Source organism: Lacerta agilis, chromosome 2 (genome assembly GCF_009819535.1).
Source record: "Lacerta agilis isolate rLacAgi1 chromosome 2, rLacAgi1.pri, whole genome shotgun sequence".
Taxonomy (NCBI): Eukaryota; Metazoa; Chordata; class Lepidosauria; order Squamata; family Lacertidae; genus Lacerta; species Lacerta agilis.
In genome coordinates this window covers 5,867,677-5,890,198 of record NC_046313.1, presented here as the reverse complement: position 1 = coordinate 5,890,198, position 22,522 = coordinate 5,867,677, and the positions used below count along the sequence as shown (strand labels likewise).

Sequence of the window (22,522 nt, the reverse complement as noted above, 5' to 3'; positions counted from 1 at the left end):
AGCCCTCCCTGGAGATGCCGCCCAGGACAGAAGACCTGCATGCAAAGCAGATGGTCCAATCCTGCGCTATGGAGACCCCTAGCCTGCCTTGAAGGATGTGGGGATGGTCTCCCTTTGGAAATAGGGCTGCAGGAAGAAGGATATGAAACGAAGATGCAGCCCAGCTGCAGGTGGAACAGCAGGTGCCTCCAAGTTATGAAAGAGGAGCATCACCACTCAGGAGGGGCCAGGTGGGCCCAGGTCCAGGTGGGAGGGTTGCCACTGTTAATTAAGACAATTTATACAGATAAAACTGCAAACCTGATTGTAAATACAGTAATGCCGTTACAGGGGTGGAAATGTAAGATATAGAAGGGAACAAGGCAAGGATGCCCCCTATCACTGCTTCAATATATATCAGCCCTAGAGGTGGTGGTGGTGCAGAGAGTAAGAGATAATTCTGACCTAAAGGGGATATGGATGGGCCAACAGAATTATAAGATAAAAGCCTTTGCAGGTGATGTGGTGTTTTTTTGTAGAACTATTGACAAGTGTACAGTACCTAAGTTATTGGAGGAAATAAGAAAATATGAAGTTGCAGGTCTAAAATAAAACTGAAACTAAGGTTTTAGTGAAAAATATGGATGCACAGGCAAAAAAATATTTGCTGATGGTCAGTAGGCTGACAACCGAGAAGTTGAAGTATTTGGGAATATGGCTAACAGTGAAAACCCCCAATATATTTCTTTTAAAAAAATAATAGTATTTATTTTTATTGATTTGGGGGGCAGCTGCCCCCCGCCCCCTGGCTATACCCATGCAAACCTGCAGAGTCCTACTACAGCACATCAGTGGCCCATGAAACATGTTACAGGTAGGTAGCCGTGTTGGTCTGCCATAGTCAAAACAAAATAAAAAATTCCTTCCATTAGCACCTTAGAGACCAACTAAGTTTATTCTTGGTATGAGCTTTCGTGTGTATCTGAATAAGTGTGCATGCACATGAAAGCTCATACCAAGAACAAACTTAGTTGGCCTCTTAGGTGCTACCATGAAACATGGTGGTTAGTGTATTATTTTAATTATTTTCAACATTCAAATGGTGCCATTTTGGTCAAAATAGCTCACAGCGCAGCTTAGCCAAATCACAAAACAAGTTCTCTGTCCTGAAGATCACAATCCAAAACGGCAACCAAACACGCAGAGAATGGAAGCGGAGGAAGGAGGGGAAAGCGAGCTCAAACACACGTTCTTAAAAGTCTCGTCCGATTGTCAATTGCGGTTCCCTTCCCCTTTCCGTGTGCCACGCAAAACAAGTGTGGCTATTTTCAGTACAGTCTGAGGATCACCGCGCAGGAATATCGTGCTTTCTGGCACCGAATTATTGCAGGGCTTTCCGTGTTTACTGCAACTTTTGCTAAAGGCAGAGCAGGGGGCTCTTCGCGTGGTGGAAAGAAGCAAAAGCAGCAGCGAGAGGAGCGCATGGAACCATAGAACAGCGCATGGGGCAGCCCCCCGGAGACCCGGAAGCCATTTCGGCTCGGACCGGAAGTCGCCCTCCCTCCGCCTCTCGCTCTCTTTCTGCCTCCATCTTGCGCCCGGCTCGACCTGTACAGTAAGTTCCCCCCGTTTGCATCCGCCGCCATCCTCCTCGGCGAGCCCCCTGACAGGGCAGGCGGGAAGCTCCCGAAGCCGGGGCGGCCTCGGACCGCTCAGGGGCTCGAGGCGGGGAAAGATGCGGCGTTGGGCGGGTGGGCCGAGCCCAGGGCTCCGGAGCCAAGCGGCGGTTCCGCGAATAGGCCGCTTCCCCCGAGTTGTAGGGCCTTCGGGAAAGGCCTTCCGCTCGTAGGGAAACGGTGGCAGGAGGCCCTGAAGGGAAGGACCACTGGGAGGGAGAGCCGAGGGGGGCAGAAAGACATTTTGGAGGGAGACCCGGCTCTCCACCCGCCCCCTGAGCGTGCCTTCCCTTCTCTGGGCGCCCTTGCTGGAAACAGAAGGGCGCTCGCCCCCTTTGGACTCGACCCTCCCCCTTGGAGCTTGGAGGTCGACGCCTGGAGGACCCTGGGCCGCACCTGCCACTTTGCCACCCCCCCTCCCCACTTGAAAAGGGGTGTCATTCTTGGCAGCAGGGTCTGCCAGGAGGGGGAAGCGGGGCTCTGGCCTTCCGCTCAGAGGTGGTGCTCTCATAGCGCTCCTCTTCAGGAGGGTTCCAGGAAGGTTGGCATTGAGTGGGTTGGTGGCTGTGCATGTTGGGGCACAGGCTTAAGCGCCTGGTGAAATGAAGGGAATTGAGGTTTGTCCTACCGTTCAGTTAAACTATTTCTGTTTGGATGAGTATTATGCCTGTCAAGTTACAGGTGGGTAGCCGTGTTGGTCTGCCATAGTCAAAACAAAATAAAAAAAAATTTCCAGTAGCACCTTAGTTGGTCTCTAAGGTGCTACTGGAAAGAATTTTTTTATGCCTCAAGGAGGAAGTGCAGGGGTAAGGAAGCTCCTGCATGAGAGTGAATGGAAGATCTCGCTGTATCCATAGTTTGGGTACATGGCGGTTGTAGGGTGGAGTTGTAGCAAAGCAAATAGGTGCCTTGCTGGATCAGACCAAAGGCCTACCTAAGCCTGTGCTCTTTTTCCAACATTAGCCAACCAGATGTTTTGGGGAGATCCTACAGGCCTTTTCTGTTTCTCACCATAGTCTGCTATGCTGCCATTGAGCATGGATGGTTAATTTAGGTATCATGGCTGATAGTAATACTGCCAGTCTTGCTTGCCATACAACTTGGTTAGGTGAGGGTAGAAGTGAATAAAAGCTTTTTAACCCATTGGTAAACATCCAGGGATGAAAGTTGATTATGGATACTGAAGTTGGGCAGGTCTCCTGTAGTTGTATCAATAGTCCTTCAGTGGATATGGTTTTTTATGCATTTAGTACAGAAATTGGGGCTGGTTAAAGTTAAGTAATTTGACAAACAAAAGTTTTTGAATGTATGCATATTTTTTTTGTGTGACTACCTAGAACAAATTGTACTTGGTAGCAGTGTTCATTCTCTAGGAAGTGATTCAATTTTTTCATATGTAGCTTGCCATGATAATCTGATTGTAGAGAAGCAAGATTTTAGTTAGATACCCTGTAGTGTTTTTACACTAATTCTGTAGAAAAGTTGACTGAATTTTACTTCCCTTCTCCCAGAAATGCCTGGTGAAGCCACAGAAACTGTTCCAGCAACAGAACAAGAGCTGCCACAGCCTCAGGCTGAGACAGGTTAGTGCCTTGGATGATAATACACTTTCAGAAAGGATCCTGAAACTCGTCCAGTCAGCCAGTTTAACAAAGCAGGTAAAACCATTTGTGAAGGGTAGAACTTGCAAATAATTGAGGGCTATTGTGGCAGAATGGCTAAGAGTCTAAAACTGCAGTCTTGCACATTTACCTGGGAATAAGTCCTATTCAACTCAGTAGGGCTTCATTTGAGTAGACATGCATAGAAATCCATGGTAAAAGAGGTCATGTGTAAGTTGCACTGTAAGAAGCTTGGTTCGAGTCTTACATCTGCCATGAGCTTTCTAGGTAGCCTTAGAAAAGCCATTATCTCTAAACTTCACCCCCCCCCCCCCCCAATCTGCAGTATGGGGATAATAATGCTGGCTGCCCTTACAATGTTGCTGTAAGGATTAATGAGACAGTGTGTGGAAAATACTTGGAACTTGCCATATAAACGTTATCATGACTTTGAGAAATTGAGATAAATACTTTGAAATTGTCCTCTTGTGCTCTTACCACGTTTAGTCTCCTCCAAGTTGGATGAGTTGCATGGTCTCTCTCTGGAACATGGCAGTAGCATGCTTGACGTGAATCACAAGCTGGATAAACACTGCTGTCCCACCACATTTTGGAGGTTTTTAGACTACAAAATGCTAAAACTACTAACAACAGCTTCTGATTTTTGTGTGTATGCTAACATTGGGTGGTTACTAAATGAAACAGAAATGAGGATCTTAACCTAGGTCAAATTCTAGATACTTGCTTAATGACTTGGGAATGTTTTTCTTTTTGGCCTTTTGTGCTAGAGTAAACTGTGTGTGTTTTAAAGGATCTGTACATGGTTTGTTTCCCAATCATGCTTCCACATTAACAAATGGTTTGAAGTGTAAGAATTCTTCAGGAAGAAGGAGGCAGGTGGCTTAGTAAGAACCAAAGGATACAACCTCTTCATATTTCTAAACCTGTGTGAGACAGTTGGGAATTGGGATGTTAAGCTTATGATCATCCATCATTACTTTGTGACTCATGTTTCTTTTGCAAATTGGTGGTGACCACTGTTTAAGGTTGGAGAGGTGGTGACTGGTGTGACTGAAATGGGGACCTCAGACTAGAAGGAATTTTAATCTGTTTATTTGAAACCTACTAGATGTCAAGTGGATAACTTTCTAATCCACTCACTAACACTGCCTATCTTAAGCACAGAGCAAGGAATCATTGTTTTGTGACTGCAAGCCAAAAGATTACAACATAATTTGGCATTTACCAAGCATCCTGAACTTGGCAATAACACAGCTGATGGATGTGTTGGCTGTGAAAGCTGATGGATGTGTTGGCTAGTGGAGCAGAATTTTCAGCTGATACTGCATTTAAAAATCTAATTGTATTCTGAAGTGTGTGTTTGTGCGCACGTGCATCCTTCTTATTTGGGACATGCTAACTCTAAACCTTCCCTGTGTATTGTGTCTCCAGTTATCTATCCTGAAGGTATCATGGATGCTGGTTAGCAGAGAACCAGGTCTCCTTGTATGCTACATTTCTGCCTTGCTGCTTAGGGAACACTGCATGACTTTGTGACTGGGTCTCTCCTATACACACACCTACGCATGGGGATGCTGTATACTGCATGACTGGTAAATGCAATGACTTCTGTCCAAGGGTTGTGAGAGTTTCTCTTAGGCAGGGAGGAAACACACAAGTTTGGTTGGATAAACAAATGGAGCTGTGTAGAATGGAGCAGTTTTTCTCTGAAGCAAACATAAAATGTCTGCCTGTCAATATTGTGGATGTCATGGTGTTGAATGGCCTACCAAATCTTAGCAAAGTCTACGCTGGTTTTCAGCTTTTCTTCTGGCCCATTAGAGAGTTATGCCAAGGCACCTGTGTTGCAGAGTAGAGATGGCTGTAAGTGCCAGTGTGGGCACGTCTGTCTAGTGTTGGCAAAATGTGTGACACACTAGACAGAATTCTGTGAGGAGATTATTGGGGCACAGCAAATAGATTTTGCTTTGCTCCAGTCAAGCTTTGCTGCTGGTTCTTGGATGTAAGAAGTGGCAAAGAAGACGCACGGCAGCTTTGCCAGTGCCACCCACACTGAATATAGATGCAAGCTAGGAGGAGACAGAAGAACTGATACAACTAGTTCCAAATCAAGTGTGTCATCCATTCTTGTTCATATTTACCACAGTCTGGTGCATGAATATGCCCTTCCGCCCTCAAAGGCACTGGTTACTATTGTGATACAAATGGGGAAGATTTTTAACTGCTTCCTCTGCTAGTGGTAGCTACATTAAAAAAAAAACCACACAACTGTGCTGACTTCCATCCATTTTATCCCATTATGAAGTGGTTGCATGCATGACCACTGTGACGCAGTAAACTTGGCCCAGATTGGCTTTTGATACATCAGCGCTAACATTGAGAAGCTGATGTCAGCTGAGTTACGACTCTTAGTGTGATGACACCAAATCCTCGTGATGGCTAGGAAACATAACTTAAATTTTCAGTTTCCTCTCCAGAGTAGATTATCCCAATAATGCTTCATACAATAAGGTTTTTATTAGTCCTGGTGCCATTTGTCTCTGGGCTACTGAGGATAACTCACATCTTTCCCCAGTTTTGGATGCCACTTATTGCTAATCACCTCATGAGGCATGTGCAGACTGTTGGGTTTCCTGAGTGGTATCTGAACAGTTGACACTATTTCAGTAACTCTACCCCCAGTTCCTGGGGTCCCCATGGAAGTGATGCGGACAGCTGAGGAGTCCAAACCAGTTGCCACCAAGAATCCTGAGGTGGCAGGCAAGGGTTCTCAGGCTGGGACTGCTCTGGAGCCATCAGGTAGGTTTCAAGTTAAAACAGCAAGATGGGATTGAAATCACTTCATTTTAATTTTTAAAATGAATTTTTTTTATTTAAAAAAACCCTATAATGAATCAGGGCTCCAGAACTGCCAGCTTTGTTTAAGCTGAGATTTTGTTTCCTGCTGGTCAAAGAAATAAGTAAATGTACATACTTGAAACATACATTTCTACTTAATAAATACACTACTGCAAGAGTTAACAGCTGTTAAGTATGGCATGCAGGTCTTCCTAAGAAGGTGTTTCTATGGTTTGCTTGTGATGTCCCTGGGTGTACTACTTGTGGTATATAATTTACAGTAGACCTAGGGGAAATGTCACATCTCTGTGATTCCAAGTTTATGATGATGATTTATTGCTGCTTTTTTGTGGGGCGGGGAATGGTGAGCCACCTTAAACGCCATCCTTTAGAATGACTGTTAGTTTGAATGCCTGCACTTTGATAGTACTCTTTTAGGCTAGGTCGTGTTTTCACTAAAATGTCATAGTTTAATTTTAAGAAATGGTTCAGCTTTCTTCGCATGAATCTTATAACTTTCTGGTTACATGTAGTTCTTGCCCCTTCCTTGTTTAACTTTTTTTTGGGGGTGTGTGTGAGAGAGAATCTTCATTCCATTATCTTGCTCTCCCATTGTACTGTATGCCTATTTTTCCACTCACTTCCCAAGAACTGATGCACAGCAGTGGGTAGCTGTAGACAACTGACCACTTAAAGTTCAGTGACCAACACAAATTATATAGTGATTCCTTTGCCTTCTTTTCTTCATCTGCTTAGTAGAAACATGACCCAGAATCTACAGTTAAGGACTGTTTAGTAAATCATTCGTGAGAGACAGTTATGATTATTGAAGCCAGCTCTCTCATTGAACTGAGGCTTCTAGCATTCTTACTGGAAAGCTTGGAAATAAGGAAAACCTTGAAGTGTAGCAAATTGGTGTTAGTGTAGTCTGAGCACTTGCTCAATCTGGCATTGACACCACCTTTCTGCTAATTTCGGGCCTTGAATTCTGGTTTTCCCAGTCCTGCTATAAAGCGATGCAGCCCATGATTAGAGGGAATTCTCACAGTAGTAAAAGCCTTTTTTATTCATCTGCTAGTCTAGCTGATGAGTACAAAAAGGGACCCTTGATCCGCTCAGAATCTTTTATCATGTTGTATTATAGCCATTTTGTTTTTTACTGCCCTTATGAAGGTCAGTCCCTGTGTTATGGAAGTAGCTCTTAAATTCCTGTTTCTGGAATTCTAAGATCCTTCTGCTTAAGTTACATGTGATAGCGGACTTCTGTCCCATGCAGTCATACATTAATATAACATGTGCTGGGCTCCTCTTCCCTGCCCGATTTCACTGAGCGGTGTGCTTCTGGCTTCATTTAAAGCAGTTTATGTTCATCAGAGTAGACTTGCAGACATTCCTAGTGCAGCCACACATTATTTAAGATTAGCCACCATTTAATGCTTTGATGAAACATCACTGAGTGACTCATGCTTTAAAAGTTTGGGTGGATGCTAGCAGTGTAAATTGTAGCTTGCATGTCCCATTTAGGTTTGAATAATGCCAAGTCTGAAGTTGAAGGCATCTTAGTTCAGGGATAGACAGCTCCCAGTAGACTTTAATTTGTCATTTTGACTAAGCCAAGAGAATAGAACCTTCTAGATGGTTCTAGCCCCAGGCTTATTGGCTTGTCGTTAATAACCTATTGCTCTTGCTCATTTAGCTCCTGCCACTCCAAACCCTTTTGCTGGTGCTTCTGAAGCACCTGCAGCCTGTTTTTCTCAGCTTCCTGTTCAAGCACCAGGTATTTGCTGTTAGTCCCTATGTATGTCTCCTTAACAATATTTTGCTGTGTTGTGTTGATGCAGTTACATTAACCGTAGTATTTAGCACACAAAAAAGACTTGGTTAAAGGGGACTCCTGAGTTCTATTCTTCGCTCTTCAGCTGACATAGATCATATACAAGTTACTGTGTAGAATACAAACTTCTCTCTGGAGTTAGCAAAGTTAGTAATGTAAGGAAATGTATTATGGACTGATCTGCCATCTAGATTACCAGAGAGAGGGTTTGGGTTTTTTTTTTCTGTGGGTGCTTGCTGTTGACAGGTACACAGAATTGGTGTGAAAAGTTCTGTGGTACCTTGCATTGCTGTCCCAATATCTCTTTCAAAGAATACTGGCATTTTGTGGTTCCTGGGATGCCAGTGGCTACACCTTGAAATTACATGTGACTTGTGTGAAGATCTTCCTTTGATCGCCTCTGCTTATACATTGGCCTAACCTCAGGGTAGGTGACAAACCATGTTCCCAAGCTTCATTTCTGCAACCAAATTAACGGGTGGTATAGGAGCCATTGCCATTTAAATGGAACATGTACTACAAAGCAGTTTTCAAGCAGCAGCAGACTGTCCTTTTCAAACCTGTGCACCTGGACACAACATGGAAGGCTAAATGTCAGCACTTGTAAGACTTTGCAACTTGTTTCTTGAACCAGCTGTTTTCTCCTCTATAATTGAGTTTCTGTTGATAGCATGTGTTGAGGGTGCCCAACCAGATATCTGGATAATAGAGTTGGATATGTAGTGAGACATCCAATGAGAGTGGTGACAAGTATGTTGGACTTGCCTGTGCACTGTCACATGTTTTCAAAAGATTTGATCCTGCACATGTCCTCCAGCGGAATATTGGCACTATACAAGGAGCCTTGGTTGATGGGGTGGGGCATACAAACACTGTGATACTTTTTTCTGACAGCGGCTACAGCAATTTCTACCTCACAGGTAACTGAGATGCATTTCCATGTGGGTGGCTGTAGATAATTCATTTTTTCTTCTCCATGTTTTCGTCATTGATTCACTTTTTCTCTCCTTTAGCTGCTGTTTCCGGCTCCTCTGTATCTAGCGCTGCCCACCCTCCCTCTTCATCCCATGATGCTAACTCTCCCCTTGCTGGACTCTGTCCTTCCAGTACTCCACTGGCACCTACTGACCTTGCTGCCTCACCTGGGCAGCTTTTCTCCTTTGTGGCTCCTCCTTCCTCCTTCCCAACGTCAGTCTCTCCTGGCTCAGCCTTGCCTCCTAGTGTCCCAGCTGTGGTGACCCAGATTCCTTCCTCTCCCCTGAAGCCTCCGGATCTGGCTGATGCTGCACAAAAAGTTAGCCCCTCGTCTCCCAGCATTGCAGTTGGGCCTGTAGCTTCTGCCCCAGCCTCAATAATTTCCTCTGGGTCTCTTAGTTCAGCTCATCCAGCTACCCCTGTGAGCCCACCACAGGCAACATCTGCAGGCCCAGTTCCTCAGGTGCCATCGTGTCCTATTCCAGCTCCTTTCATTCTCCCAGTTGCTCCCGTTTCTCCTCTGGTCCTTGGACCCACTGTTCTCCCTGTTGTCTCAAGCACAGTTCCTCTCAGCTCTCCTGTCAGTCCCACAGTCCCTAAGCCTCATACCACTATGATACTGCCTGCTTCTCCTTCTAGACCCAATAATTCTGTTACAGCACCTCTTTCTCCTCTATCCTTTGCAGTGAATACTCAAGGCTCTACAGCCTCTCCAGTGCCAGCATCTAGTCCTGTGGCACCCCCAGGGCCACCTGTGGGAACTGCTTGCCACCCTGTGACTCCTCCTTTGGCACCTATAGCTGGCTCTGCAGCACCTGCTTCCTGCCCCTTGGCTTCTGTGGTGTGTCCTGGTGCCCCTCCTTTGTCCCCAGCAGGGCCTGCTCCTAGACAACTGATACCTGCAGGGCCACCTGTGAAACCTGCTTCTGGCCCTGTGGCTCCTGTTTTGGCACCTGTTTCTAGCCCTGCATTTGTGGCTCCAGCAGAGCCTGCTCATGCACCCCTGCTACCTGCAGGGCCATCTGTGAAACCTGCTTCTGCTTCAGCACCTGTTTCTGGCCCTGTGACCCTAGTGGGGTCTGCTTCTTGTCCTGTATCACCCGTTAATAAGTCTGTGACTCCTGTTTTGACACCTGTTTCTGGTTCTATTTCCCTTCCTGTATCCCAACAAGTACCTGCTCCTATTCTGTTGGCACCTGCAGTACCAACAGTGAAACCTGAATCTCCAGCACCTACTTCTGGCCCTCTAACTTCAGCTGTGCCTGTTTCCCAGCCTGTGGCCCCTGTTCTGCCCCCTCCTTCTGCTGCTGTAACCCCAGCAAGGCCTGCTTCTAGTCCTGTGACTCCTTCTTTGGCTACTGCTTCAGGACCTATATCTTCTTCTGATGCTCCAGTAGGAGTCGCTCCTCGACCATTGGCACCCACAGCTTCTCCTTTGCTACCAACTTCTGATCCTGTGGCTCCTCCTCCTGGCCCTGTGACTCCAGTGGGGTCTGCCTCTAGTCCCATGGCTCCTCCTTTGCCACCTCCTTCTGGATGTGTAACTCCTCCTATAGTTGCATCAGAGGTTGCTTCTAAGCCGCAAGCACTTGCAGTGCTGGCTGTGAAACCACCACCTCCATCAGCACCTGCACCTGGTCCTTTAACCACAGCAGGGCCTGCTTCTAGTCCTTCGGCACCTCCTCCTGGACCTGTGGCCCCAGCAGGGCCTCTTCCTAGATCATTGGCATCTGCGGTGCCACCTGTGAAACCAGATTCCCCTTCGGTTTCTGCTTCTAGCTCTGTGGCCCCAGGAGGACCGCCCCCTAGACCTGGGGCACCTCTTGCCGAAGCTGTGCCTCTTCCTTTGGCACCTGTTTCTGGCTCCATAACCTCTCCTGTGGTTGCAAAACTACCTGCATCCAAACAAGTGGCACCTACAGTTCCACCTATGGCATCTCCTGATTCTTGCCCTGTGGCTTTTCATCCCATGGCTCCTCTTCTGGCACCTGTGCCTGTTCCTGGGGTTCTTGCTTCCTGTCCCTTGGCCTCAACAGGGCCCGTTCCTATGGCATCATCAGAAGTAGCTCCCAGATCACTGGTGCCTGTATCTAGTCCTGTCACCCCAGCAGGGCCTGCATCTAGTCCTTCGATCCCTACTTCTGGACCTGTGGCCCCAGCAGTGGTCCCTCCTAGACCACTTCCCTCCACAGGGCCACCTCTGAAACCTGCTTCTGGCCCTGTGGTTCCGTCTTTGGCACCTCCTGCAGTACCAGAAGGGGTTGCTTCTAAGCCAGTGCCACCTTTGAAACCTACTTCACCTTTGTCACCTACTTCTGGTCCTGTGCCCCCAGCAGTGACCCTTCCTAAGCCACTGGCCCCCACAGGCTCAGCAGTGAAACCTCCTCCTTCATCCCAGCCTGTGGCTCCTCCTCTGGCACCTCCTGTGGGCCCAGCAGGGCTTGTTTCTAAGCCAGTGCCTCCTGAAAAACCTGCATCTCCTTTGACACCTACACCTGGCCCTATGGCCCCAGTAGGGCCTTCTTCTGGTCCTACACCTGCCCCTGTGCCTGCTCCTACCCCTTTGGCACCTGCGGTGCCTGTTGCAAAACCCGCTTCTCCTTTGGCAGCTGCACCTGAGCCCTTAGTTCCCCCTGTATCCCCAGGTGTGCCTGCCTCTAGCCCTGTACCCTCAACAGCTCCCTCAATGGCCCCTCCAGTTCTCCCTGTAACTTCTGCTGCTGGTCCCAAAGGCCCTTCTGTAGACTCCTCTGTAACTGTGACCCCCACTGCTTCCCCTAAGTCTCCTATTGTTTCTGCTTCTGGCTCAGGAGCCTCCCCAGTGTCACCTGTTGTGTCTCCTCCTGGCACTGTGGCCACCACTTCCCCACTGGCTGCTTCTACATCCTCTGCCACCCCGAGCACTCCTACCCCTCTTTCTCTGGTGACCCCTGCCTCTGCTGTCCCTTTTGGCTCTGCTGCCTTGCCCTTGGATGTGTCCCAGGTCCCTGTCACCTCTGCTGGGGATAAGGCACCTCCACAAAAAACAACACCTTTGCCTCTTGCACCTGCTGATCTTTCTGTCTCTGCCACAGCTACAAGCAGTCTCACTCAGCCTGCTTCCCCTGTGCCACCTCCTACTTCCCCTGTAAAAAAGCTAACACCCTCTGCTGTGCTTCCTAAGCCATCACCAGTTTCACCTGCATCTGGTCTAGCATCTGAAGTGCCACCCAAACCCCCCACTCCTGTCTCTACTGTCATTGAAGACGACGAGTTGCCGCCTTTGATCCCTCCAGAGGTGCCTGCTGGGGAGCAACCTCTGCAGCCAATCCTGGTGGATTTCTCTCCCAAACAAGCTGTGGCCCTTGCTGAGGCCCCAGCAACTGCTCCTCCTGCTCCTCTTCCTCCTCCTGCCAAACAGCCTGTCCTGAAGAATGACAAGGGTATTTGCCTCCTTGGTTTGCTGTGTGCATGGATATCACAGACTGCTCACTGAATACTAACCTGTCTGTATGGGCAAGGGGTCCCAAGTTTCCTCCTTTGGGCTCCTTGCTTTGTTTGTTAGTCTAGAAAAGTAGTATTTAGAAGTGAAGCCAAAGTAAGTCCAAGCTGAGCTGTAACCAGTTGTGGTCAGAGCCAATTGAAAACTCCTTTTGTGCGCGCGCTGAGGAATCAAGACTTGTGCATAAGAATGTACGGCACAAATGAGGCGGAGTCTCTTCACATGCTCAGCATGTTGTGAATGTCTTATCGAGGGTGTGACATCAATGTTGCCTTGGCTGGTATTTCTGGAATAGCACTAACCTAGAAACCCTAATCACAGCTTTGTTTTCTGTAGCACTGTAGCAGTCCTCTGTCTCCAATCCTAGTACTTGGCTTGTGATTGGACATCTAGTACATCTTCTTAATTAAAAGTGCTTTAAGCGAGATGTTCATAGATTTAGCATGTGTTGCCAACTCTTGTGTAATGTTTTATCCAGACTCTGGAAGAAATTGCAGTGTCCACTATCCACTTCAGTTGTGCTTTGTCTGTATTTGTACTTGCACTGGGGGGTGGGATTACACAGAAATGTACTTCTTTATGTTGGCTGTAGTTCTCTGTTAAAGACATATTAAACAAGATGCATGCTATGTGTTAAAATCAAACATCTGCCTAAATTCAAGAACCAGTGTGGTCTGGTGCCTATGCAAATACAGTGGAACCTTGGTTTTCGAACGTAATCTGTTCCAGAAGTCATTCGACTTCCAAAACAATCGAAAATCAAAGGGCTGTCGGCAAAGTGAATGGTGAAAATGGAAAAACATGCTGCAGAAGCCATTCGACTTCCGAGGCGCATTCACTTCTGGGTTTGGCTTCTGAAACGTTTGGTAGCCGAGATGTTTGAAAACAGAGCTTCCACTGTATTGGGAAAGATGCTAGGGTATTACATAAACTAGAATTAGCTGAGTTCATTGGCAAGTGAGAAAATAGTTGCACTTGTTCTAGGAAAAGTGTTCTATAGATATATTTTGTTCCTTTAACAATTGTTGGTCAGTTATTTCCCCCCTTCCATTTACATCACAGTCACTTAGTCCTAAAAGGACAAGGGTATTCAATGGTTATCATTCGAAAAAACAGCAGTGAACTTCATTCTAGGTTCTTGAGAAGAAGCATATCCAGGTCACTATTTCAGAACAGGGCTTTTAAAATCTATGTTGTTTTGTTACTTGAAAAAGGTGAGGAATTAGCAAAATTAAATCGAGTCATTGGGAATGTGCTATGGGCTCCTCAGCTTCCATCTCCCCCCCCCAATTGCGCATTCTACTTCCTTTCCATGTTTTGCAATAACTACAGTTGCCACGACACCCAGCACACTATGGGTTTGCAGACGCATCATCTCATAACTATCCTGATTAATCCTACTTAAAGATAGCCCAATTAAGACATAATTACAAATCATGGAAAGGAAAGACATAACTGCAGAGAGTGTGCAAGTCTGCAACACATTCCTAATCTCAAACCATTGAATTAAGCCAGAGCTCAGCTGCCAATTCTCCTACAAGTAGAAGTGGTATCTCAATCCTAAAAATGCAAGCAAGATCCTTCCCCCAGGAACTTTTCTCTTCATACACTACAACTAATATTAGCATGCCTAGAATACCCACACTTTCCCAGATATTTGTTTTTAGCTGGAACTCTTAAAACTTTTTAAAAGTCTTTTTGCTTCACCTTTTCCCATACACACAGACCTATTTCTAGTAGTAATATCTGAATGCAGTGACCTGAATTAATCTTTGAAAGAGCTAGTGTTTTATATGCACTGTCTTGAAGCTCAGGCTGAGCAAAGCTCAAAGCACCTCTATTGCTACAAAAATTATAGCCACTGATAACATAAAGCACTGCCATTCCAAAGTCATTTGTAGGTTGCATTATTTCGTGTGTCGTTTGCTTTGCTACCTGTATTGGGAATAAATGCCTCTGCCACTAGATAATTGTGACTATTCTGGATTTGTATGAGTTTCTTGATGTGCATTATCACAATAAAAGGGAGATAGAATCTGCATGATCAAGTTGGCAAAGCCCTTCATGTTTCCCCTGGGCTTCTCTGCCACACCCAACTGAAGCCAAAATGGGGGGAAAAAAGATTGTACACATTTGTATTTGTAGGGTCTGGAACAGAATCTGACAGCGATGAATCAGTGCCAGAACTTGAAGAACAGGACTCCACGCATGCCACAACACAGCAGGCACAGGTGAGAAGCAAATAACTGGGCTGCATTTAATTGGCATCTGGGGCAGGGCCACAAAACCCTGTGACATTGAAGATCTACCAATGCACAAAAAACCACACACCAGAATGCTTAACACACCATTTACAGTGTGTGCTTTGTTCAGCCACACACACTTAAACAAGCATCCTTGTCCTAGGATGGTTTGCCTTCTGACCAGTTGGTAGTGACTACACAGTCTGAAATTCTGTGTTTAAAATCCCAAGTTTGAAAAAGCAAACAAAAGAAGCAAATTACACAAGAATAACAAACAGCAAGTATTGTTAAATGTACACTTTTTACAATTCTCCATAATTTTTATTCAATCTGGATTATAATTGAAATAGTGAAAGGCAAGAGGAAAGTTGCTGTGGTGAAAAAGCTCCAAAGTCTACAGTTCGTAACATCTTATGATGGATTGAAGGGCATGTTACATAGATTCAGACCATTGTAAGAGCAAAACATTTCAGGTCCTACTGGGACATAGAAACAGCAAGGACTATTCCTTTGTATTTTTAAAATATAAAAGGAAGCAATTACTGAATTATGCTGGACTTATTTTCAAAATATGGAGAACAGCCATTGCTGTGAGATCTGTGGGGTTTTCTGTTGTTCCAGCCTTTTCTCTGGATAGTAAGCCTTTTGGTTTTGCTTAATCCAAGTTGAATAACTGTTGTGGAGAGTGCCAAAGCTTGCTCACTACTTAGCACTGTTTTATTTGCAATGTTACCCTGCTGTGGTTTTTGAATGTTACTCTGTATCTGGCAATCAGTTAAGATCTGCTTCTGTAAGGCACAGAGGCTTGGGTTGGTGAGTCTCCAGGGGAAGAGAATTCTAACATTGTGGGACAACCACAAGGAACACCTTTCTGTGTGTTCTTGTGGTCCTAACTTGGCACATAGATAATGTACTTCAGTATATGAATTTATGCTAGTACATGGGAGTGGAGTGATTTCTTTGGCATGCTTTGCAAATACCTGGCCCTCCATGCTAGGATTTGGATGACTTGTAGGGTAGATGGGCAAGTGCATATAAATCTGTTCTCTCGTTTCCCTTTGTAGAAAGAGGGCACAATAAATCTTCAGTCAGAAAACGTATTTGGGGGGGATTTTGCTGGGCATCCCTTTAACTCCATTTGGGTCTTTTGATTTGCAGCTTGCAGCAGCAGCTGAAATAGATGAAGAACCAGTTAGCAAAGCAAAACAGAGTCGGAGTGAAAAGAAAGCACGGAAGGTAAAATGAAGTTGATTGGAAATGATTGATGTTTTGCTGATTCAGCCTGGGGAGGCAATAGCTACTCAAACATTTTATCCCCAATTACTTATCTATAATCATTTTAGTATACTCCTTGGGATGTTCTTCCAGAACCTATTTTATTGCAACCAGCAAAAGGGATTGATCTATGTGCCTATTTGCTCTGACACCGCTAGGAATGGACACTAGTTCCGGGTTTGCTTTTGGGGATTGTTGTTGTTAATCAAATGAGGAAAAAAAATGCCTGCTGTGTTACTGGAGTAGTTTTAGCACCGTTAGAAAGACTTTCTATAAACAACCAAAGAGTAGGGTTCTTGCCATGACTAGTTTAGCTCATATACTCAGTGGCTACTTCTCCCACCCACCCAAAAAAAATATTTCTCACTTGCTTTTAAGGCAATGTCCAAGCTTGGCCTTCGTCAAGTCACAGGTGTAACCAGGGTTACAATCCGGAAATCCAAGAACATCCTGTTTGTCATCACCAAGCCAGATGTCTACAAAAGTCCTGCATCAGATACCTATATAGTATTCGGTGAAGCAAAGGTGAGCTAAACTCAGGAATGTCTGGTTAGACTTTTGGGCCTTGCAATTTGAAGAACAGGACAGTTGCACTATGTAGTTTCTCTGCCACTGTGGAATGGGAGAAGGGTTCTAAAATTGGAGTGGGAACTGGGAGTCTATATCTGGAAATGCTGGTACCGGTAGTTCTTGTCAGTAGTGCTTGTGGAGGCTTTGTTCTGTTCTGTTCTGTTTTGCTGATCATTACTTACTTCAGTTGCAACAGCCTCACTGACCTCACTCTTCCTCACCCATCTCTAACAGATTGAAGATCTCTCACAGCAAGCACAGCTGGCTGCTGCAGAGAAATTCAAAGTGCAAGGAGAAGCCGTTTCAAACATTCAGGAAAACACACAGACTCCCACTGTACAAGAGGAGAGTGAAGAGGAAGAGGTATGCCACATACTTTCTGTATAAGTCATTTCAGCCTTGAAACTGGCCAACTCAGAGCTGTTGGTCTTTTTAATGTCTGCCTTGATGAAGAGCTTCCCCTGCTCATCGGGAGTTTCTTGATTTCTGACTTGTGTGGGGAGAGTATGGTTCTTCAGGTGGGTGTGAAGGGTACAGCTCAATGCTCCTTCATGTGGTCTCATTATTCTCAGTGTCCCTGTTGGGCAGCCTGCACTAACCAACCAACACCCTGCCTTCCTCTTATGAGCTTCCAGCTTCCTTCGTATCCCCAGGTGCATACCAAACAGATTGCATACTTCATTCAAGTTTTCTCCCAGTTTTAAAACCCCTTCAAGTGCTTAAGTGGCCTACAACACACATAACTCCAAGCCATGATTTGTTTATCCAAAGGTTTGTTTGTTTTCCAGCTCTTCTTAATTTGTGCCTTTGTTTGGGATGGAGTGGCCAGACCATCCACTGTTAAGGCATAATTTAAGTTCACGCATAATGCCATAACCCAACAATAAACTGGCTTCAGATTATGGTTTGCTTTTAGTGGACAGAGTTCTCACATTATGCTAAGCCATGGATTGATAAACTGTTGCTCATTATGCTAACCCATTGATTAATAAAACCATAATTCAGCATTATATGCAAACCAGGCTAGTGTGAAACCAATACACACACCCAACTTTTTCTTACCTGCTGCTGTCATGGAGAGTTGTCATGCACCCAGTCTCTTGTTTACCATCATCCCAGCTTCCTGTTTGAATTTGGGGAGGGGAACTTGATCGTATTCCCAATGAATAATCTGCTTAGGTTCTCCCGCCCCCAAACTATTGTAATTGGTGTCATGTACAGAAATAATAGAGCCAGCTGTTCTCTTATCACAGATATTGGCAAGTAGCAGGAGTGACATGGGCACTGAGGATGCATTCTATTAATGATCATGGATGTCTTACACAGAATACCAGTGACTATAATTGTACTTTCACTGGACTTAGAAAACTTCCTCTTGTGGAATAAACTGGCATACATTTAGCTGGCTAACAGGCAGGGGCAGTTGTCAAAAGAAATTCATTACCATTCCAGGCTTGTATTTTATTGGGTCTTTGCTGTGGGCAGACACATAGCCCTAGTCAGGCTGTGGGGTTAGAGTTCTAAGCATATGTGGAGAGCACACTCAATTGCCTGTCTGTTTCAATCTATTCTTCCTTTCTATTTGAAAGAGCAGGTGAGTTTTTCAAGTTTACCAGAGGCTATTGTTGGGGTTCACTGTGCTTGCTTTATCTTGTGGCTTTTGTAAACCTTAGGTTGAATGGATCCTTAACTTTTAAGGATCCATGCCATTTCTGTCCTGCTTGGCAGAAAAAGGCTTGAACAACTGTCCTGAAACATTATCTTTCCCCATCCAGGTTGATGAGACTGGTGTCGAGGTGAAAGACATTGAATTAGTGATGTCCCAAGCGAATGTTTCCCGGGCAAAAGCGGTTCGCGCCCTGAAGAATAACAGTAACGATATTGTAAACGCTATTATGGTAAGTTCCTGCTTGAGTGACATTTATCATAGGGCCCATGGACCCAGAGCCTGGAGAACAGATGGCAAAAAGTTCATGGCCATTTTATGTCATCACATCACCAGATTAATCCATTCCTGAGAAATGCATTGTTTTCTATCTCTTGCCCCACTACGACTGCTTTTCATCAGTGACTATAACATTTAACTACCTCTCAGCAATGAAAGGGGATGCCTGGAAAAGTCAAATGCAACACAATGCATTTTAACACCTATGTTTTCAAGTATATCTAAACATAGCTTAATATTTACTAAGATTCATTTGAAACAATGTGCTTTGGTCAACTGGATTTACAGATGGCATTCACTATGAAACAGTTTTTCCAGTGGTATTTTTTTATTGTGATCTTGAGCAGGGTATATGTATGTTGAAAAATGTAACATCAGCAACTGCTTATAGCCATGTGGGTCAGTGGGTAACAGTACTGTACACAAAACACTGCTCTAGTGCATAAGATCAAATGTATCAGGTATACCCTACAGATTTAACTGCCATGGTTTAGCTTTGCAAAATTTCTGAGGAGTGTCTTGTTGATATCAGTTGGCTTCTTCACAGAAATGCAGTTCCCAAGGTTCCAGGAGGCAGGAAGAATCTTCTCCTTTGAAACCACTTGAAATATCTAGTGCAGATTTGTCTGTCCTTTGGGAACAGATAAATGCATCAGTTCTCAATGTTATATCCTAGGCAACTACTTGGGAACCAGGCACTTTATTGCCTGTCCTCATCTGATTGCTTTATCTTGCTGCTAGAGTTATGCCTGCTGTGTTCTGCATACTCTCCATCTAAAATCTCAGGCAGCCATAACAGTAGCCTCCCAAGGTCATCTGGCTGTGCAGGGTAGATAAACAGTCGGCCAGTTTCCCACTGGTAAAATACCCAGCACTTCCACATCCCATCACCTATGGGAAAGCAAAGTTTCTAATTCTATTTTTTTCTGTTTTTCCCCCCAGGAGTTGACGATGTAGCCACCCAGGAAGGGGAACTTTTTGGTTGTTTCAGAGGAGAGTAAATTGCAGCTGAATTAAATTTGTACTATTTCTATCAATTAATAAAAGTTGTGGTTTCAAAGGTTTCACACATCTTTTTCTTAGTTGTCAACAACACATTCAATTACTCAAACTGAAACAATTAGTTGTGGTTTATGATCCTGGTGCCAGCATGCTCCCATTACTTTTGCCTATTTACTGAAAAGATTTTACTAATTCATTTAAGTTGCCTGAACCACTGGGATATCAGAAAACTAGAGATTGATATTAATGTTCCTTTAGAGATACAGTATGTGTTGTTCTGTTTCCTGGCTCTGAAGAGTTGACGCTTATTCATAGATCTAGCGTTTGTAGTTTAGAAATTGCCTGTTTTAAATGGTCTATTCAGGCACTCATGCTGGGGAAAATTGGGTAACACTGCAAAGAACAGTCTGTCCTGTTTCATTGATCCCAAAGAACGACTTCTGCCACTGTGTGAGAGGTTTTGGTTGATGTAATCCCCTTACAAATGCTGCCTCATATTTGGGCTCCTGCCATCACTTACTGTTTATTAATGTACATCCAAAGTTCAAAGGCACAGAACCATTACATTACAAACAGTACACACAAAAGCTCATACCAAGAACAAACTTAGTTGGTCTCTAAGGTGCTACTGGAAGGATTTTTTTATTTTTTGTTTTGTTTTGCATGTTCAAAATAATTGCATCCCCTGCTTTCTCCACCACCCTGTGCTGATCCCAAAAGCAGGTTTTTGTGAGCGGGGAGGAAGGAGCAATATCTCCGCCCGCCCCCCGCTGAACGCGGTAGGGGAGCACGCAGCGCTACCGGGCTTCCCCTTTCTCCGCCCCCCTTTTGCCATTGTCGGCCATTTTTTCCCTTGTTTTCCCCCTTTAAAAATATGTGCGTCTTATGGTATGAAAAAATACGGTAATTCAAAATTGGCAGCTTGGTCTCCAACTCCAACATAGTTTCTCCTTCAGGAACCTGTTGCCATTGAGACAATTTGCATCTTTCTTTTTATTTTGCTATTGGAGCTATATGCATAATGCTAGTTCAGCTAGACAGGCAAGGATCTGGGCCACGATACTGATGTTTTTTCTCTCACCACTGGAAAGCTACCTATGTCTCTGAAGGATATCTATTCTGTTCCCAGTTTTCTGTTGCTCCCCCCCATCAGTAGGCGTGGAGGTGGAGTTCGCTCTTTAGGATCCCCCTCACCACAAATAAATAAATAAATCCTATTGCAAGCTTTGGGAGATTCCTCCAAGCAGGTTGTTATCTCCCCCCCCCCCATTTTTCAGCCCCATGTTGGCTCCACAGCTGTAATGACTCCACTTGAGTTTGCTGTTGATGTATATTTCATACTATAAATATTCTGCACTTCTACGACAAATATAAAAGTGACAACTTACAGAACGTCTAAATACGCTGAAGACAGTGTCTCAAATTGCAGATAGGTAATTTCTGAGAACAAAAACAAAGAAATAGTGGCCTATAATGTGATTTAATAGAAAGATAAAGCTGAGATAATTTATTATCCTGAATGTGAGACATAGCCATTCTGAAATCATTAAAAAAATTGAACCTTTGAATCTTCAATTCATGTGTAGATTCTACACAAAATTATAATACACCCAGCTCCATTATTATAATACAGTAATATAAGAACTATAAAGGTAATCTCTAAGCCATTCTGGACTGTTCCCAGTTCAGCAACTTCCATCCAAACATGCATCTCTGTCCCAAAGACTAGGTCTGATCTTTCACAGAAATTAACTGCAGTTCTATGCATTTCTACTCAGAAGTAAGTTCCACTGAAGTCAGTGAAGCTTACACCCTAGCATATGGGCATAGGAGGTGGGACTAAATTAACTATCTAGATGAAGCAAAATTTAAAATGGGCTTGATAGCTGGAAATGCTTAATTCCTTCAACTGTTCTGCATTGACAGTATTTCCCCCCATTTGTGCACCTTAGTGTGTTTTTTAAACGGTAACCTTGATTTTACTAAAATTCAGCAGACCACATTTCTTTTTATGATATGCTCCTACATCTCTTAAGAAGGCACTTCATCAGGAACATGTTGTCCCTTAAAGCTTGTCATCAAGCAAAATGCTGAGAATCTTGGAGGTCCTTTACACTGGGTTAGAGCCAGAGAACCATGAGCTGAAGAAAAATGGCTGCAAGCGCTGTTCCACAGACCCTTGTGCAAGATTTCACAATGTTTATGCTGTCCCAAGAGGTTACACAAGTGGGAGAAATAGCCCTTCTGTGAGCAAAAGAATGTGAAAGTACCTTTGGAACCAACCCAGTATTATGTATAAACCAGGGGTCAGCAAACTACGGTGCGCAGGCCGGATATGGCCCGAGAGGGATGTTAAACCGGCCCCCGGCCCTTGCCGCCTGCTCAGTCAGCCCCTGCGTGGAGGTTTAGCTCCACTTGGGGACTGACTTCTGGGACGCAGCCACGGCTTCCTATTGGCAGCAGGAGCTTCCTCCCCTGCAGACTGCCTGACAGAAGCTGCAGACACCGCCTCCTCCCCTGCCATGGCTCTGAAAACCAGCGGGGAAAGAGCGGTGGGCATGTGTGCACACGCATGGGTGCGCGTGCTCCCGCGTGCGGGTGATCCAGCCCGCCAGCGGAAAAGTTTGCCGACCCCTGGTGTAAATGAAATGGGCTAACAGACACCACTTGGACATCCCCAAAGGTGGTGGCAGGTTTATCATAAAGACTTCTGGTCCTAAATTGAGTAAATATTTTAAATCAAAAGCAGCAACCCCTTACCAAAGTTAAGTGTTTGGCTACTATGAACAGTCTCTTAAGATCCAATGGGATGTTCAGAACCCTTGTTCTGCCATTATGCTAGGAGGCGAGGACTCTTAATTGTGTGTGTGTGTAGACTAGAGAGACTCCCCCAAGGCAGCTTAGGTTTAAATGCTCATAACCAGACAATCACTACAATGAAAGCCGAGAGCAGAAAAGTCAATAAAATACTTGAACAGGAGCCAACACGGTAAAACCAAATCACACAAGGCAGAGAGATTCAGCACAAAACAAATGCTTGGCATAATAAAAAAGCAGAATTTTTTTTTGGGGGGGGGGAGCT

General features: G+C 44.9%; 1 protein-coding gene across 10 annotated transcripts; it reads left to right on the top strand.

Annotated features, from left to right (window-relative positions):
• Positions 1–1,482: 1,482 nt before the first annotated feature.
• On the top strand, positions 1,483–19,502 carry NACA (nascent polypeptide associated complex subunit alpha). 10 transcript variants are annotated; one of them, XM_033138271.1, is made up of 11 exons: positions 1,483–1,594; positions 3,167–3,238; positions 5,960–6,076; positions 7,812–7,892; positions 8,963–12,346; positions 14,551–14,636; positions 15,807–15,884; positions 16,302–16,448; positions 16,728–16,856; positions 18,269–18,391; positions 19,381–19,502. In XM_033138271.1, exons 2-11 carry the CDS (start codon positions 3,169–3,171, stop codon positions 19,393–19,395), a joined length of 4,230 nt encoding a protein of 1,409 aa, XP_032994162.1. In that variant the 5' UTR covers positions 1,483–1,594; positions 3,167–3,168; the 3' UTR covers positions 19,396–19,502. The 10 variants fall into 10 exon arrangements, with proteins under 10 accessions (XP_032994162.1, XP_032994191.1, XP_032994156.1 ...); XM_033138300.1 differs by having other exon boundaries at positions 5,945–6,076; positions 9,611–12,346; XM_033138265.1 differs by having other exon boundaries at positions 5,945–6,076.
• The last annotated feature ends 3,020 nt before the right edge of the window (positions 19,503–22,522 follow it).